The 19,961-nt window shown below is 44.5% G+C and overlaps 1 protein-coding gene across 4 annotated transcripts in view; it reads right to left on the reverse strand.

Annotated features, from left to right (window-relative positions):
- Positions 1 to 19,961, reverse strand: part of c14h21orf58 (chromosome 14 C21orf58 homolog) — a 137,480-nt gene that overhangs the window by 12,140 nt on the left and 105,379 nt on the right. For all 4 annotated transcript variants that reach the window (XM_078228849.1, XM_078228850.1, XM_078228848.1 and 1 more), the window contains exons 5-6: positions 13,813 to 13,927; positions 7,920 to 8,056 (exon numbers count right to left, since the gene is read on the reverse strand). In XM_078228849.1, the coding sequence (XP_078084975.1) occupies positions 7,920 to 8,056; positions 13,813 to 13,927 (252 nt within the window). The remainder of the gene's footprint in view (positions 1 to 7,919; positions 8,057 to 13,812; positions 13,928 to 19,961) is intronic.

A 19,961-nucleotide genomic window follows, 5' to 3' on the forward strand; every position in this document is an offset into this window, starting at 1 on the left:
TGGAAGGGAACTTGTGATATTCTTGTGCAACTGCTGCCCTTGTGTTTCTAGATGCTAGAGTTTGCAATGTGCTGTAGAATAAGACTTGGTGAGCTGTTGCTGTGCATTTTGCTTGAATAACTGATTTTTTTGATGAAGTAACAGAAAAGGTTGGGAATGCAGTGGATGGAGAGAAAGGCTGGTTTACAAAATTGAGGCTCGTGGAATAGGAGGGCCTGTATCAGCCTGGATTAAAAATTGTCTTAAGGACATAAAAAAGGGATTAATAGCAAATAGTTGATTATCAGATTGGACGATGTGATGTTGGTGTGCCTTTAAGAGGTTTTTTTAAATCATGGTCACAGCCTTAGACGATGTTATTGGTGGGAGGAGAAAAAAACTGCAGCTCAGGTGACAAGGGTTGTTTTTAGTTTCATTTTGGCTGCAGTGTTAGAGGCAGTCTTAGTAGCAAGCTGGAAAAGAAGTCTCTTTCTCTCTCTGTTTTACTTTGAAAGTTTTACCAGTTAGCTGAAAGAAAGGCTTGTTGCCATGCTGCAGTAAATAATCTGTGCTTTGGTGTTTTGCGGAACTGAAGACTACAAGCTGCTCTGAGTTTTCAAGATCATGGCTTTGTCACAGGCAGATCGTGCCTTACGAGTCTGGTGGAGTTCTTCGAAAATGTGACTAAACACATTGACGATGGAAAAGCGGTAGATGTGGTTTATATGGATTTTAGCAAGGCATTCGATAAGGTCCCCCATGCAAGGCTTCTAGAAAAAGTGAGAGTGTATGGGATCCAAGGGGCTGCTGCCCTGTGGATCCAGAACTGGCTTGCCCAAAGGATGTGGAGATGCCGGCGTTGGACTGGGGTAAACACAGTAAGAAGTTTAACAACACCAGGTTAAAGTCCAACAGGTTTATTTGGTAGCAAAAGCCACACAAGCTTTCGGAGCTCCAAGCCCCTTCTTCAGGTGAGTGGGAATTCTGTTCACAAACAGGGCATATAAAGACACAGACTCAATTTACATGAATAATGGTTGGAATGCGAATACTTACAGCTAATCAAGTCTTTAAGAAACAAACAACGTTGTTTGTTTAACCTGGTGTTGTTAAACTTCTTACTGTGTTTGCCCAAAGGAGGCAGAGAGTGGGTAGATGGGTCTTTTTCTAAATGGAGGTCAGTCACCAGTGGTGTGCCCCAGGGATCTGTTCTGGGACCCTTGCTGTTTGTCATTTTCATAAATGACCTGGATGAGGAAGTGGAGGGATGGTTTGGTAAGTTTGCCGATGACACGAAGGTTGGTGGGGTTGTGGATAGTCTGGAGGGATGTCAGAAGTTACAGAGGGACATAGATAGGATGCAAGACTGGGCGGAGAAGTGGAAGATGGACTTCAACCCAGATAAATGCGTAGTGGTCCATTTTGGCAGGTCAAATGGGATGAAAGAGTACAATATAAAGGGAAAGACTCTTAGTACTGTAGAGGATCAGAAGGACCTTGGGGTCCGGGTCCATAGGACTCTAAAATCAGCCCCGCAGGTGGAGGAGGTGGTCAAGAAGGCGTATGGTGTGCTGGCCTTTATCAATCGAGGGATTGAGTTTAGGAGTCTGGGGATAATGATGCAGCTATATAAGACCCTCGTCAGACCCCACTTGGAGTACTGTGCTCAGTTCTGATCGCCTCATTACAGGAAGGATGTGGAAAAGATTGAAAGGGTGCAGAGGAAATTTACAAGGATGTTGCCTGGATTGAGTGGCATGCCTTATGAGGATAGGCTGAGGGAGCTTGGTCTTTTCTCCTTGGAGAGACGTAGGGATGAGAGGAGACCTGATAGAGGTATATAAGATGTTGAGAGGCATAGATCGGGTGGATTCTCAAAGGCTTTTTCCCAGGGTGGAAATGACTGCTACGAGAGGACACAGGTTTAAGGTGCTGGGGGGGTAGGTACAGGGGAAATGTTAGGGGGAAGTTTTTTACACAGAGGGTGGTGGGCGAGTGGAATTGGCTGCCGTCAGGGGTGGTGGAGGCAAACTCAATCAGTTTTTTTAAGAGACTCCTGGATGAGTACATGGGACTTAATAGGATGGAGGGTTATAGGTAGGCCTAAAAGGTAGGGATATGTTCGGCACAACTTGTGGGGCCGAAGAGCCTGTTTTGTGCTGTAGTTTTTCTATGTTTCTATCATTTGAAATCGGCATTCAACCCAGGAAACTGGGTTCTAGTATCATGTGAGCTTTAACCTGTGCAGTGATAAATCTGTTTAAAGGGTTTTGTTTATTGGATTTTGGATTTAATTGGAACACATTAGAGATATTCATTAAGAGTTATACATGATTGTGATGGTTTTGTTTCTTGTTTGTAATTGATAAAAGTTCTTGCTAATTTTCTTACTATACATGTTAACTATATTCTTAAATAAACGTTGTTTGATAAAAGCTCCCTACTAGATCTTTTGAATCACACCTGAAGTGAAACATCTCATGCTTATCCTAGCCAAATTCAAGATGCAAAATTTATGATTCAGGTGGGCTTCATAAAACGCTTTGGAGTTTCTGACCTGAACCATAACAGATGGTAGACAGTGGTGCTCCCCAACTGTCAGTGCAAGTTTTGTTTTGATACATATGCATGATTTGGAAATTGAAATTCAGAGTAAAATTTCAGAATTTGCCAATGATACTAAACTGTGAGGATCATAGTATCCCGACTGTGCAGAAGAGGACATTAGGCCCATCGAGTCTGCACCAACTCTGTCAGAGAGTATATCACCCAGGCCCTCTCCCCTGCCCTATCCCCAGAACCCCACACATTTGCCATGGCTAATCCAGCTAACCTACAATTTAGCATGGTCAATCCACCCATCCTGCACATCTTTGGACTGTGGGAGGAAACAGGGAGCACCCAGAGGAAACCCATGCAGACATGAGAGAATGTGCAAACTCCACACAGACAGTCATCCAAGGCTAGAATTGAACCCGGATCCCTGGCGTTGTGAGGCTACAGTGCTAACCACTGTGCAGTCCACAGGATGATACCAGTTGACTGCAACAGAGCATGGATAGGATAGAAGGATGGGTAGGCAAGTGGCAGATGGAATTGGAAACAGACAAATGTGAGGTAATGGATTTTGGCAGAAAGGTTAGGGAGAGGCAATATAGACTAAATGGCACAGTTCTAAAGAGTGTACAGGAACCAAAGAATCTGAGATTCATGCGCATAAATTTTTGAAGATAGCAGGAGACATTGAGTGAGCAGTTAGCAAAACGTATGGGATCTAGGGCTTCATAGATAGAGTTATTGAGTTCAAGAGCAAAGGTTATGATGAAGCTTTACAAGTTTCTGGTTAGGCAGCTAAAGCATTGTGATCCAGTTCTTGTTTCCATACTTCATGAAGAATATGAGAGTCCTTGAGAACGTGCAGAGGATATGCACCGGAATGGTTCCGGGGGGAAGGAAAGGTGGGGTCGTTCTCCTTAGAGTAAAGAGGATTGTGGAGAGATTTGATAGAGTTGTACAACAGCTTTCTCTAAGGTAAATAAAGATAAAGGTTTTCCTATTACATAGGAGTATTCCATCACAATCTTGCCTTGTAGATCATTAATAGACTTTGCAGAATCGTGGGATAGAGCAGGGAAATGGGACTGACTGGATTGCTCTACAGAGACCCAGCATGGACATTCTTCATGAAGTATGGAAATAAGAACTGGACCACAGTGCTTTAGCTGCCTCACCAGAACTTTGTAAAACTTCATTATAATCTTTGCCCTTGTACTCAATAACTCTATTTATAAAGTCCCAGAACCCAAACGTTTTGCTAACCGCTCACTCAATGTGTCCTGCTATCTTCAAAGATTTATGCTCACGAATTTCAGGTTCTTTGGTTCCTGTACACTCTTTAGAGCTGTGCCATTTAGTCCATAATGCCAATGTGTCAGAGACCTCCTTCTGTGGAAAATGACTCTATGGCACACTTACTTGACGTCAATGCTCTATTAGCCTAAGGATATCTGGGCTCACAGTAAGGTCACAGAAGTGCCACATTTGGTTCTGAGACACTAAATGCCACAGGTACAGGTTAGAGGACAGAGTGGTGAAGCCTCAGGTAAACCATAAAGAATTGATAAAGCCTGGCCTCAATCTAATCCAGACTTTGTTACCCAAGCTGCCCCCCCCTTACCTATGTGACTAAAGCAGCAACACAAAACCTGGTACAGTGCCGACTGGAGGCTACTTTCAGGGACCTATAAGTGCTCTTTAATAATCACTCATGGTCCCAAATATTAGCCAAAAATTTGACTTGCAAACTGATTCTTCGGTGTCAGGTTTAGGAGCTGTATTCTCTCAAAGAGTTGAAGGAGAGAAACATCTCAAATTTTGCCTGAGCGGAAATTGTTACTTAGGGAGCTTTGATACGCTGCAAAACAGAAATGTCGATCGATTAAACAGGCCATCAATACCTTGAGGTGCAGCTTACTGGAGCATCAGTCTCTCCAAGTGACCAATCACGGGCCCCTTAAGTGGATGTAGTGTAACAAAGAAAGAAATGCCCATGTTATCCAAGCGATTTTATCACTCCAACTCTATCATTTTGAATTGAAACTTCTGGAACATCTATGGCCTCTCCTGAAAGGAGTGCTTTATGCGCAGGTTGCCACATCCTTGCCGGAGAGTTGGGAATGTGTGCCCGGGTGAGGATCAGTGTGTCAGCCACAGATTGATAATGCTCCTGATCCCAGGGAATGGGTATGGCCCCTTTAAGATAATTGCCCCTGGACTGGGAGGAGACTTTCCTCTTATGTTTAGCCAGCTGAACATAATAGAGGAGGTTCAAAAGAGGTAAACTCGGAAAGACGATGGAAACTGACGAGTTCGGAGACTTATGTATTGTGTGAATTAAAAGGTATTTGGAATTTGAATTGCTCCAAGGAATTCTGTTTGTAAGAAAAAGGAAGTTCTGACCCTGTAGGACCTTGTAACAGTATCTGCAATCAACTGGATCTCTTCAATCAAAGTGCAAGTTGGCACATCCAACTACTACTTGGTTTGTATCCAAGCAGTCTCTTATTGTTATCGAGAAAGCACGGGATTTGGCTGCACAACAGGACACTTACTTTGCATACTGGTATGTCCGTTTGCCAGCCTTCATTCAGACATTGTTTGGACTGAGAGCATGCAGGTCAAGTTTAATGTTAAATGTCATCTGTCACCTAAACTGCTTCGACATGTCCAACAGCTCACAAACTCAGAGATATAACAACATTCTGAAACAATCTGGTGTAGGGGAAATGTCAGTGATCCCCCCAACCCTCACCAAATAAGAAAATATTTTATTAGCTACAGATTTCCAGGGGTAGAAGTTTGAGATTATTTCCAACCTGCATGTGTTTCACAGACTTAAAGGGTTAAAAGATCAGCCACATTTCCTCCCAATATCATTGTCATATGTCTTTTAAAAAAGGAATTATGTTCCCTTCAGCATCAGCAGATTTCTTTGATGAACCAACTGATAAGAAGGAAATTCACAGACTGATCTAAGCTGGGGCAGCAGCAGGTCCTTTGGTTGCCCTACGTGCAGCTGGATATGGGTAAATCTCACAACTCCTGCGCACTATTACAGAACCCGGCTGGAGGCACTGGTGTTTGCTGACACTAACTGAGGTCAAGGTCAGAATTTGACTGTGGTGCCCTTTACAATCCAATGACATGACAACACTCACTGACAGTGCTTTGAGGTGCCAAGGGTAGTCAGTACCTCCAAAAGGAGAGCAGAGAGAAAAGTTGTTGAAAGTTAATGAGAGTTTTACAAAAAACTTTCAAAGGGTGGTTAGCACTGCTGCCTTGCTGCGCCAGGGGCCCGGGTTCAATTCTGGCCTCGGGCCACTGAAGTTTGCACATTCTCCCCATGTCCGCGTGGGTTTCCTCCGGGTGCTCCAGTTTCCTCCCACACTCCAAAGGTTGATTGGCCATTTTAAATTGACCCTAGTGTCGGGAGTATTAGCAGGATAAATACGTGGGGTTATGGGTCTGTGTGGGATTGTGGTCAGTGCAGACTCGATGGGCTGAATGGCCTCCTTCTGACCTGCAGGGATTCTATGATTCTGTTCTATGATAGAAAGAAAGAAGTTACGTGTTCAACATCTGTGAACTGCTCACCACATTTGCTTCAGAGCAAACTGGTAATGGTTTCAACTTGATGGTTTGAGGAAGTGGAGGAAAGCTTGAAGCTTGGCATTCAGCAGAGTAGCTGCTGTTAGTCACTCCAGATCCTTAAACAATGCAGGACATCTGGCCTCTTATGGCCCAGTTGTTGAATAAGATGAGTGACCAAAATGACAATCATGTATTCAGAGAGGCCCATTTAAAAAGCATGTTTTTTTCCCTCCAAATGCCTGATTCTCATCAATAATGTCATGGATGTCATCAGGCAATGTTCCCCTTTCTGGTCATAACAATATCATGCACACAATAGTCAATTTTCACCTTAGATAGACAGTGACTGCAAGACACAGACTGAATGGAGCAGTGTAAAGACTTGGGTGTTGTCTTTAGTGCCGATAAATAATGATGGAAGAAAACAGGAAATTACAGGCTGGGGAGCCGAACATCAACGGTAGGGAAAATGCTTGTGTCTATTACAGAGGATCTGGTAACAGGACACTTAGAAAACATAATGGGATTAGACAAAGTCAACATGGATTTGTGAAAAGGAGATCACATTTGACAAACTTACGGAGTTTTTTGAGGACGTAACTAGTAGAAAAGATCAGGGAGAACCAGTGAATGTGGCTGATTTGGATTTTAAGAAAGCTTTTGTTAAAATCCAAAGTAAAAGATTAGTGTGCAAAATTAAGGTGCATGGAATTGAGGTGATATATTGGAATTGACTGAGAATTCATTAGCAGGCAGGAAACAGGAGTATCAGGTGATGACTAGTGGGGTCCGCAGGGATCAGTGCTTGGGCCCCAGTTATTCACAATATATACATCAATGATTTGGATGAGGGAATGTGAGTGGTGAGGAGGATGTAAATAAGCTTCAAGGTGGTTTAGACAAGTTGACTAAGTGGCAGATGCAATAATAATGTGAATAAATTTGAAGTTATCCACTTCAGTAGAAAAAACAGAATATTAAAATCGTGATAGATTAGGAAATATTGACATTCAAAGGGTGTCTTTGTGCACCAGTCACTGAAAGCAAGCATGCAGGTGCAGTAAGCAGTTAGGAGGGTAAATGGTATGTTGGCCTTCATTGGAAGGGGATTTGAGTACAGGAGTCTCACTGCAGCTGTGCAGGCCTCGGTGAGACCACACCTAAATCATTGAGTGTAGTTTTTGGTCTCCATGCTAAGAAAGGATATATTTGCCATTGAGGAAGTGCATCGATGGTTCACCAGACTGGCTCCTGGGATGGCAGGAATATGGTACGAGGAGAGACTGGTTCGACGAGGCCTGGAGTTTAGAAGAATGAGAGGGGATCTCCTTCAAACATATCAAATTTTGACAGGGCTGGACAGACTAGGTGCAGGGATGTTGTTTCCTCTACCTGGGGGATCCAGAACAAGGGGTAACAGTCTCAGGATACCGAGTAGGACATTTAGGACTGGAATGAAGGGAAATTTCTTCACTTAGAGGGTGATGGACCTTTGGAATTCCCGACCATAAATGGTTGCCAAGTCCCCATGTCACAAAGGAAATCAAAAGAAATAGATAGGTTTCTGGATAGTAAAGACAAATGGTGAGAGAGCAGGTTTATGATGTTGAGGTAGAGGATCAGCCATAATGATATTGAACAGCAGGTTCCAAGTGGCCCACTCTTGCTCCTTTTTTCAAAGTTTCTATGTTTCTACACTGGCCACATGCTAAGCTGAGGAAGATGCACAACCCACAGGGGAGAGGAAATGACACTAACATTAAACTAGTTTGTCAGCAGAATATTCCTACCTGTGCATGAGAGACGACAGGACTCACAGAGCTGCCAGGCTGGGAGAATGCCATTGGAGGTATTGCCTTCAGCATCATGTTATGCATAATTATCTGGTGCATCTGGGCATTTTGCATTAACATCAGCTCAACCATATCTGTAACAAATTAATAAAGATTATAATAAACATGAAGCTAAGCTATGGGGGATATTAGGGTGCTGGACCAGAACCCCAAAGTGTATTATGAAGCCAGACTGGATCCCAGCAATTTACCTACTTTGACATAAATGTGAGGAAAGGATACTTCCTTCCAGGAATGATTCCACTGACAAAGTAGGGATCTTTAATAGTAAAACAAATTGTATTTAATAACACGGTTTGAATATAACTCTAACAAATGAAGCAGCTTAACTATTAAAAGCTTTTAGCAAAGTCTTTGACATGGTCTCAGATGGGAAACTGATTGAGAAGGTTAAAGCACATGGAATTCAAGGAAACTTGGTGAGATAGATCAGAAACTGGCTTAGTAATAGGACTCAAAGGGTAGTGATAGCTGTTTGAGTGACTGGATGCCGGTGTCCAGCAGTGTACCACAAGGTTCAGTACTGGAGCCCATATTGTTTGTTATATACATAAACAACATAGATGAAAATGTGGGGGGAATGATAAGCAAGTTTGCAGATGATACCAAGATTGGTAGGGTGGTTAACAGTGAGGAAGATGGTTATGAGTTACAGGAAGATATAGATGGGTTGGTCAGATGGGCAGAGCTGTGGCAGATGGTATTTAACCCTGATAAGTGCAAGATGATGCACCTTGGAAGAAGAAACAAGATAAGGGAGTATTTAATGAATGGCAGGACAACGGGAAGCTCAGAGGAGCAGAGGGATCTTGGGGTAATTATTCACAGATCCCTGAAGTCGGCAGAACACGTGAATAGGATAGTTAAGAAGGCAAGCAGGACACTTGCTTTCATCAGTTGTGTTGGAGTATAAAAGTAAGGAGGTAATGTTTGACTTGTACAGAGCGTTGGTTAGGTCACAACTGGAGTACTGTGTGTGCAGTTCTGGTCACCTCACCATAGAAAGGATGTCATAGAAATAGAGGGAGTACAGAGGAGATTCATCAGGATGTTGCCTGGGATGGAGCATTTGAGCTCTCAGGAGAGACGAGATAGGCTTGGATTGGAGCAGAGAAGGCTAAGGTAATTGAGGTGTATAAGATTATGAAGGGTATGGACAGGGTGAGTGGGAAGCAGCCGTTCCCCTTGGTTGAGAGGTCAATCATGAGGTGCCATAGTTTTAGGGGAAGGGGCAGGAGATTCAGAGGAGATTTGAGAATAACACTATGACTGTATTAACAGTAGCCTGTGATGATAGTAGTGCAATTGATATGGATATATATTTTTTTGTCTGTTTAAGGGGAATGTTTAAAAATTCAGCTTTAAGCTACAGGCAGTCAATATGTCTGGTGGGAATGCAACTCATATGCTGGGAGAGCAAGATAATTACAAAACTGGTTATGTTAAGTAGAGTTAATGGAATTTTGTTTACTTAAGTTCTCCTGGGATTTTTGATTAGTGTGATTGACAGAATCATGTGATGATGTGGTTTATGTGCAGCCCTGGGTCTTTAGCAGAGAAAAACAGCTTTTGCAGGAAGCAGTTTAATTTACAGCTGAAGCCTGGTTGAAGTTAGAGGGATTTTCAAACTCATGATTGTTACCAACTAGAAGGACAAGAGCAGCACCACCTGGAAATTCCCATCCAAGTCGCTCACGATCCTGACTTTGATGTGGAGATGCTGGTGTTGGACTGGGGTAGGCACAGTAAGAAGTCTCACAACACCAGGTTAAAGTTCAACAGGTTTATTTGGTAGCATGAGCTTTTGGAGCGCTGCTCCTTTAACAGCTGAGTGGAGGGTTTGGTTCACAAACAGGGCAAATAGCGACACAAACCCAATTACAAGATAATGGTTGGAATGCGAGTCTTAACAAGTAATCAAGTCTTTACAGGTACAGACAATGCAAGTGGAGAGAGGGTTAAGTACAGGTTAAAGAGATGTGTATTGTCTCCAGCCAGGACAGTTGTGAGATTTTGCAAGCCCAGGCAAATCGTGGGGGTTACAGATAGTGTGAATGAACCCAAGATCCCGGTTGAGGCCATCCTCAAGTGTGCAGAATTTGGCTATCAGTTTCTGCTTGGCGATTCTGCGTTGTCGTGTGTCTTGAAGGCCGCCTTGGAGAACACTTACCCAAAGATCAGAGGCTGAATGCCTTTGACTGCTGAAGTGTACCCCCACAGGAAGGGAACACTCCTGCCTGGTGATTGTCGAGCGGTGTTCATTCATCCGTTGTCGTAGCGACTGCATGGTCTCCCCAATGTAACATACCTCAGGACATTCTTTCCTGCAGCGTATCAGGTAGACAACGTTGGCCGAGTTGCAAGTGTATGTACCATGTACCTGGTGGATGGTGTTCTTACATGAGATGATGCATGCATCCGTGTCGATGATCCGGCACGTCTTGCAAAGGTTGCTGTGGCAGGGTTGTATGGTGTCGTGATCACTGTTCTCCTGAAGGCTGGGTAGTTTGCTGCGGACAATGGTCTGTTTGAGGCTGCGTGGTTGTTTGAAGACAAATAGTGGAGGTGTGGGGGTGGCCTTGGAGAGATTTTCGTCCTCATCGATGACATGTTGAAGGCTCCGGAGAAGATGTCATAGCTTCTCCGCTCCGGGGAAGTACTGGACGACGAAGGGTACTCTGTCCGCCGTGTCCCATGTTTGTCTTCTGAGGTCGGAGCGGTTTTTTGCTGTGGCGCGTCGGAACTGTCAATCAATGAGTCGAGCACCATATCCTGTTCTTACGAGGACATCTTTCAGCGTCTGGAGGTGTCTGTTGCGATCCTCCTCATCCGAGCAGATCCTGTGTTTACGGAGGGCTTGTCCGTAGGGGATGGCTTCTTTAACATGTTTAGGGTGGAAGCTGGAGAAGTGGAACATCGTGAGGTTATCCGTGGGCTTGCAGTACAGTGAAGTGCTGAGGTGACCATCCTTGATGGAGATGCGTGAGTCCAAGAATGCAACCGATTCCGGAGAGTAGTCCATGGTGAGTCTGATGGTGGGATGGAACTTGTTGATGTCGTCATAGAGTTGTTTCAGTGATTGTTCACCATGAGTCCAAAGGAAGAAAATGTCATTGATCTATCTAGTGTATAGCATCGGTTGAAGGTCCTGTGCGATGAAGCGGTCTTGTTCGAACCTGTGCATGAGGATGTTGGCATATTGAGGTGTGAATTTGGTCCCCATGGCTGTTCCGTGTGTCTGGATGAAGAACTGGTTGTTGAAGGTGAAGATGTTGTGGTCCAGGATGAAGCGGATGAGTTGTAGAATTGCATCTGGAGATTGGCAGTTATCGGTGTTAGTACTGAGGCAGTTGCAGCAATGCTGTCATCGTGGGGGATGCTGGTGTAGAGTGCCGAGACATCCATTGTGATGAGGAGTGTTCCTGGTTCAACTGCTCCAAGTGTGCTGAGTTTCTGTAAGAAGCCCGTAATGTCGCGACAGAAGCTGGGGGTTCGTTGTACAATGAGTTTCAAGATGCCCTCGACATAGCCAGAGAGGTTCTCACATAGCGTCCCATTGCCTGACAGCCGGATATGTTGGCCTTGTGTATCTTCGGGAGGCAGTAGAGATCTCGAATGTGGGATGAGAGCACAGAGGGTGCTCTGAAGGTCCGGATCAAAGGTCTTGATCAGTCTGTTGAGTTGACGGGTGTGTTCTTTGATTGGATCTGCGGGTAACTGTCTGTAGTGTTCCTCGTTCTTCAGTTGTCGGTACACCTCTTTGCAGTAATCCGTTCTGTTCAGTATGACAGCGGCCCTTCCTTTGTCTGCTGGTTTGATGACAATGTTGCAGTTGGTCTTGAGAGCATGGATGGTGTTGCTTTGTGCTTGGGTGATGTTCTGGGCTGTCTTGATGAATCTGTCATTGACGCACCTCCTGATGGCTTGGGCATACATGTCGAGTCAAGGGTGGCGGCCTTCTGGAGGAGTCCAATTCGATTCTTTCCTCTTCAGTTGCTGCACCCTGAATCTTTCTGTCGGCTGTTCCAGTTCATTGGCTGTCTCATTGGGTTTGCTGTTGGCCTCCTGGGATTTGTGAACGAGCTCCCGCAGCCTCACTCACCTGATGAATTCCTGTGTGTCCGCTGCGAGATTGATGAGATCCATTTTGGTGGTGGGGCAGAAATTGAGCCCTCAGCTGAGAACTTCAATTTCATCTGGTTGAAGTCTGTAGTCCGACAAGTTGACAATGGACTTCCCTGCAGTGGTACTGTTTTCTACTGTGGTACCGGGGGAGGCTTGGTTGTTGCTGGTGATGATGCCGAGTTTTTCAAGTTTCCTGTTCTTGGTGTGCATGTACTTGGCATAGCTCCGTTGTCACATCTGCTTGGCAGAGTTTCGTAGCTGGTCTGCGTCCTGAGCGCAAGTTGACAATATGGACTCTATCTTGGTTTCCAGGTTGTGACATCTGCTGTAGAGCTGGTGTATGAGGTGGTGACTTTGAAATATATCACCATTCCTTGACTGTCACTGAATCAAAATCCTGGAACTCTTTCCCTAATTGCATTGTGGGTGTACCTACACCTCAACAGTACAAGAAAGCAGCTCACCACCACATTCTCAAGGACAACTGGGGATGGACAATAAATGCTGACCTAGCCAGCAACACCCACATCCTGTCAATGAATTTTTAAAAATTGACTGCATTTCTGCACACAATTTTCAAAATCCAGAACCAAAAGTACATAGCGGAGATGTAATACATCCGCATGTCAAACAGCTTGCGTCATTAATATACCTGTATACCAAGCTGAGCATTTGTGGCAAAGTTACATCAGGTGGTCCTTCATTTTGAATTGTTAACTGTAGCAGGAGGTTGAAAATTATTCCACTTGGAGACCACTTGCTGGCACATCCCTAATTGGTTTATTTGGTAGCAAATGCCCTTAGCTTTCGGAGCGCTGCTCCTTCATCAGATGGAGTGGATATCTGCTCATAAACGTCTGGTTGAATGGTTTATGAGCAGATATCCACTCCATCTGACGAAGGAGCAGCGCTCCAAAAGCTAATGGCATTTGCTACCAAATAAACCTGTTGGACTTTAACCTGGTGTTGTTAAAACTCTTACTGTGTTTACCCCAGTCCAACACCGGCATCTCCACATCACATCCCTAATTAACAGGCAACTTACAGCAAGCAACCTGTTGAGAACCTGAACAGAGAAATAGCAGGTTCCCTAACAGAAGGCAAAGCAAGATACAGTGGAGAACCATGTTGTATTCTGGTGCCACCGCTAAGCACCATGCTATGTGTTATGGATTTGTTTGGTGACTCAATGATGAGATCTTGAGACTTGTATGTTTAAATATGAACAATTTATTCTTAATATTTAACTATTTACCAGTTAATGTCATGCATGGTGCTGCTTCTCCCATGTAGGCTGTTTTTAGAGTGTCCTCTTTCAGTCTATTACCATGTGACTCTGTACATCATACTCTGGTGGGGGGGGGGTTCTCCAGTCCCACGTTAACCCTTGCTCTTCCGAGCAGCACCTTTACATAACAATGACGTGCAGGAACATATCACAGAATGAAACAAACTGGACAGGAGTGACGTATCCATAATTAGTCAGGTTACATATGACTTAGGGCATCACCACACCACGTTTTATTGGCTCAGCAATAGGAAAACTGAGTTGATGACCAAAACTAGCACAAGTTACTCCCAAAACCAGATCGTACAATTCATGATCGGGTCTTGATGCAACGTGCAGATATAAAGAGGGGGCAAAAAACACTTTTAAAAGGATTTAACACCTTAAAAAAAGCAGCGCAATTGAAACATTTCTTACCCTCCTTGATGCTCCCTGACCTGATTGGTGGAAGAGCCTGCGGAGGTGGGATCTGTGTGATGAGTGGCTGTTGCTGTGGTAACTGTTGTATGATTGTTGAGGGCTGCTGGGGAAGCTGTGGAGTGAGAAACCAGGAACAGTGAAGGGAATATAGAAACAGCTGAAAACAACAAAGTGAGATTGACAGTAAATTAACTTCAGTTCCTGAATAGCAGACTGCCGACAGGATTGGGTCAAAATGGGTTAAAAAAAAGACTTGCATTTATAGAGCATCGTTCACAACCTCAGCATGTCCCAAAGTGCTTTGCAGCCCATTAGGATTTTTTCAACTATCACCACCTTCAACAACCTTCCGTCTCCTAGAACAGTGACTCTGTGTCAGATGTCACCTTGTATGGCTCAGGAGCCCTCGCTGGTATAGCAATCTCATTTTCAGATGAAGATAGTGAACACAGAAGGTGCACAATTCCCAGGCCTCTGTTTTCTCGGCAATTTTCTTGGCCTGGTGAGATTTCCATTTCCTTCAACATCTCCCAATGCCCCTCCAAACAGTCAGCAAATGACTCCCTGTTGTCTACGTCAATGTCTGCCTACTTCATATCTCACTTGCAAGTGTCGTTGTAGCATTGGTATGACCATCCAGGAGGTTGTGACCCAATGGCCTGCTCACCATACAGCAGGGCCTAGAGTTTCGCCATGATGGCGAGGCGATCAAAAGCGGGATAAAGGGCTATGGAGAGAAGGCAGGAAGGTGGAGTTAGGATGGTATGGAGATCAGCCATGATCATATAAAATGGCAGAGCAGGCTTGAATGACTGAATTGCCTACTCTTGCTCCTAATTCCGACATTCCTATGATCTGTCGTGGCGAAAATGGCAAATGAATCCAGAAATTCTAAGTCCTGCCTTGAACAGGACACTTCCTACTTTCATTGGAACAGGACGAGAGTCAAGTAGGGTATGCAAATACATGTTTTATGTGGAGGAAGCTGATGATTTAATTGGCCAACTGCCTCCACCAAAGTGGGATTTAGGTAGACCAGGAGTGTGAAACCCGGGGTGTGCAGATTCGACCAGGTAATAGCAAGTCTGAATTTGATGGGTTATTTGGAAAGCCCAGGGTACCCCTTTGGATATGGTTCTGGGACACTGTTGAGAAGGGAAAAACGGGTGGTGGGTGGGGGCATAGGTTGGCACTAAATTGGCAGACCGACTACAAAGTATCATGGGGATGTGGGTAGTATGAGGGAGCATGGAGCAGTGGATAGAGGGGCATGAGTTGGCATAGAGGGCATGGAGACCATATGGGCTGGGTAGCAGTGCAAAGGTTGGCATAACAGTAAGATGGGCCATGCGGGGACGGGTTGGGGGGAGGGGGGGCACCTGAGGTTAGATAGGTTGGCATGAATGGAGTGTGGAGAATGCATGGGAGGGTAAGGAGTCAAGAGTTTTATTTTATTTTGATCTTTTTATAATTTAAATTCAACAGATGATGGATCACGGAGGCAGGCCTTCTGACCAGCCCGCCTCTGCACCCAGCAGCCTCCGCACTCATTCTGGGGGCAGTGGCCCTGACGTCTAAACCAGCCCCACCCTACAACAAAATTCCCAATGCCAGGCCACCATCTTTAAAGGTTGTGTTCTCAGAGATAGGAATTCTCCTGTCTCTATGTACCCAAACCGGGAGTGAAAATCTGGGCTGGGGTCTTTGGATATACGGCCATCATCCGTCCAATTAATGTGTCTGAACCATCGTGGATGTCTATGGCATAAGTGTATGCTGACAGAATTAGCATGCTCAAGGGCCTCAAAGTTTTTGACCTCGTTCTGCCAAGAGATGTTGAGGATATGTCTGAAACAGCAGAGATGAAAACGTTTTCTCCTGCCTAGCATTAGTTGTCCTGTGCTGTAGAAGAGTGCATTGAGGATGCAGACTTACTGGTGTTCTTGGCTAGGTTTCTGTTGTTCCACACTCTCATTCTCAGCTTGGGTATAACAGCTGCAGCTTTGACAATGTATGCATTGCTTTCAGCATTAAGTGACAGATTGCTGATGATTGTAGAACATAGATCGGGCGGCACAGCAGCACAGTGGTTAGCACTGCTGCCTCACAGCGCCAGAGGTCTGGGTTCGATTCCCGGCTTGGGTCACTGCCTGTGAGGAGTCTGCACGTTCTTCCCGTGTCTGCGTGGGTTTCCTCCGGGTACTCCGGTTTCCTCCCACAGTCTGAAAGACGTGCTGGTTAGGTGCATTGGCCATGCTAAATTCTCCCTCGGTACCCGAACAGGCACCAGAGTGTGGCAACTAGGGGATTATCACAGGAACTTCATTACAGTGTTAATGTAAGCCTACTTGTGACTAATAAATAAACTTTAAGAAATGTGAAACAATCAACAACCTCCAGTGTCACACTGTCGGTGCTGATAGATCGCAGTATAGCCTGGACCATGACATTTATTTTCTGATTATTGATGCTCAAATCAAACCCTTTACAGGCATGAGAGAGCCTGTCCATTTGCTTCTCCAGGTGATCCTTGGTAAATTGCTAGTGCCCCATCATCAACGGAGAGCAACTCATTGATGAGGACTTGCCACAATTTTGTCTTGGATCTCAGACAGGGCAGACTGAGCAAGACAGCTTTCCATCAGTTTTAGTCTGAGACATGCTCTGTAAATGACCTGAAGGCATATGACAACAGTAAAGAGAAGAAAATGCTGAAGAATATCAGCGCTATTATTATTTTTATTACCAACAATTACACAAGCATGATAATAACCATTATTACCATGTCTTAGTTCCCAAACTTGATGTGAAGGGCTGGCAAAGCCTTGTCAAATTTCTAAGTATCTATTTCAATTATTTTTAATATTTTTCTTCACTCCAACTCTGAGAAAACCTGCATGTTTCAAAGTTTACCTCCTCCAAGCAGCTGGACCTCATCATTAACAAGAATAAATACGCAAGTCTTTATTCATTCATTCATGAATGTGAGCATCACTGGCAGGGTCAGCTTTTGTTGTCCACTCTTCATTGCCCTCGAGAAGGTGGCTTTGAGCCTGCCTTCTTGAACTTTTTTCAATTCATTTTACAGGATATGGGTATCGCTGGCTAGGCCAGCGTTCACTGTCCATCCCTAATTGCCCTTGAGAAGGTGGTGGTTAGCTGCCTTCTTGAACCAGTGAAGTCCATGTGGTGTAGGTACAGTCACAGTGCTGATAGGGAGGGAGTTCCAGGATTTTGACCCAGTGACAATGAAGGAACGGTGACATATTTCCAAGTCAGGATGGTGAGTGATTTGGAGGGGAACCTCCAGCTATGGTGTTTCCATGTATCTGCTGCACCTGTCCTTCCAGATGGTAGCGGTTTAGTAGGTGCTGCCTGAGGAGCCTTGATGAGTTTCTGCAATGCATCTTATAGATGGTACACACGGCTGTCACTGTTAATCAGTAATGGAAGAGTGAATTTTTGTAGAAGGAATGCCAATTAATTGAACTGCTTGGTCTTCGATGGTCATGGAGTTATAGTCATAGAGTCATACAGGACAGTAGAGGCCCTTCGGCTCATCAAGTCGGTACTGACAAAACTACACTAAATTTACACTAATCCCACTTTCCAGCACTTGGTCCATAGCCTTGAATGTTATGACATGTCAAATGCTCATCCAAGTACTTTTTTTAAGTTGTTAGGTTTCCCGCCTCCCCTACCCTCCCAGGCAGTGCATTTCAGACCCCCACCACACCCTAGGTGAACCCCCTCTAAACCCCCTTACCCCCAACTTAAAATTATGCCCCCTCATTATAGACCCTTCAACCAAGGGGAACAGCTGCTTCCTATCCACCCTGTTCATATCCCTCATAATCTTATGTACCTCAATCAGGTCCCCCTCAGCCTACTCTGCTCTAAAGAAAGCAATCCAGGCCTATCCAGCCTCTCTTCAGAGCCCAAATGCTCCACCCCAGACAACATCCTGGTGAGTCTCCTCTGCACCCTCTCCAGTGCAATCACATCCTTTCTATAGTGAGATGACAGAACTGCACACAGTACTCCAGCTGTGGCCTAAACAAAGTTTTGTACAGGTCCTACATAACCTCCTTGCTCTTATAATCTATGCCACAACTGATCAAGGCAAGGGTCCTTGTTGCCTTCACAACTACCCCATTAACCTAGCTAAACCTTTGCCGCCTTCAGAGTTAAATTCCATCTGCTCTTGTAACCACAATATTTATATGGCTAGTTCCAGTTCAGTTTCTGGTCAATGATAATGCCCACAAAGTTGATAGTGGATGATTAAGTGATGGTAATGCCATTGAATGTCAAGGGCTAATGGTTACATTCTCTGTTTTGTTGCTCACTGCCTAGCATTTGTGTGGCACGAATGTTATTTGCCAGTAATATCCAAGCCTGGATGTTATCTCAATCTTGCTGCATTTGGACAAGGACTGTTTCAGTATCTGAATAGTGCTGAACATTGTGCTATCATCACTTCTGACTTATGATAGAAGGTCTTTGATGAAAGAACAGAAGATGTTTTGGCCTGTGTAGGTTCATCACAGTGCTATTAGGAAGGGAGTTTCAGGTCCATGGGGGCAGTGAAAGAAGATATATCTCCTATTCAGGGTGCTGTGTGACTTGGAGGGGAGTTTTCAGGTAGTGACGCTCCCCTGTGTCTGCGCACCCCACACCCCCCTCCACATCCCCCTCCACTCCCTTGGGTCATGGTCAATGTGCTGTTGAAGGAAGCCTTACAAGTTGCTGCGGTGCATTTTGTAGATGGCACACACTGCTGCCATTGTGTCTTGGTGCTGGAAGGAGTGACTGTTTAAGGTGGTGGATGGGATGCTGAACCGATAGGGTGCTTTGTGCTGGATGATGTTGAACATTCATTCAGACAAGTGGAGAATACACCATCACACTCCTGCCTTGTGGACAGGTTCTGGGCAGTTAGAAAATGAGTTGTCTTCAAATAATTGTTGCATGTGAAGGGAATCTCTGGCTTTCTTATTTGAGCCCACGATTATTGCACAGCCTGAGAGATGCGAACAGAGATTCCCTTCAGACTGTGGATGAGTTGTGTTATCAGTAGGAGACTGTATAAAACAAGTTACAATCAAACCCAGTCTTTTCTGAATTGTATAATGAATTGTATTAGAAAGAAGTCCCAGCTCAAACTGCTCTTGTAAACAGATGTTGGAAATGGTCATTGTTCCTTTCAACTTAACAACCACGCCTAAATGTTGTCCAGGTGTTATTGCATCTGGACACAGCCTGTTTCAGTATCTCAGGAATCGCGAACACTGAAATCATCAATGAACACCGCCACTCCTGACCTTATGATAGAGGGCAAGTCATTAATGAACCTACCACACTACCCTGGGGAACTCCTGCAGCAATGCTCCAGGGCTGAGATGATCAGCCTCCAACAACCACAACTATCTTCCTTTGTGCTAGATATGATTTCAGTGATTGGAGAGCTTCTCCCCATCAATTCCCACTGACTTCAATTTGACTGAGACCATTGATAACACATTCTGTCAAATGCTGCCTTGATATTGAGGGCAGTCTCTCTCACCTAACCTTTAGAAGCAAGGGGCTAAACGTGTTTTGGCTAAAATCTGTTTGACAACTTTACATTTCATTAGAATGAAAAATTGACATTTCTAGACTACTAACAGAATCTCATTTCAAGCCAAATGTTAAAAGTTAATTTTAAGAATTAATAATTTCCTTTGAAGTTAATGAAGCATAATGTAAATTGTATCTTATTTGTTTCAGATATTAATCAATTTGTATTTTCTGTGTTTATAGAATCTCTGATTTGGTACAACACAGAAGGAGCCACTATGTCTTCATCGGCTCTCTGTAGGGTCTATTTAGCTTGCGCAACTCCGCCATTTTCTCCCCACAGCCCTGCACATTTCTCCTTTTCAGAAAACGATCCATGTCCCTCTTGAATCAGTTGAACTTCACCACTTTCTCAGGTAGTGCATTCCAAATCCTAATAAAATGATATGTGAAAATGTTTCTCCTCGTATTGCCAGTTACCTTAAATCTGTGCCCTCTTGCATTGATCCTTCCATCAATGGGAACATTTTTTCCCCCATCGACTCTGTCCAAACCCCTCATGATTTTGAGTACCTCTGTCAAAACTT

This window comes from Mustelus asterias, chromosome 14 (assembly GCF_964213995.1).
Source record: "Mustelus asterias chromosome 14, sMusAst1.hap1.1, whole genome shotgun sequence".
In the NCBI taxonomy this organism is placed as follows: Eukaryota; Metazoa; Chordata; class Chondrichthyes; order Carcharhiniformes; family Triakidae; genus Mustelus; species Mustelus asterias.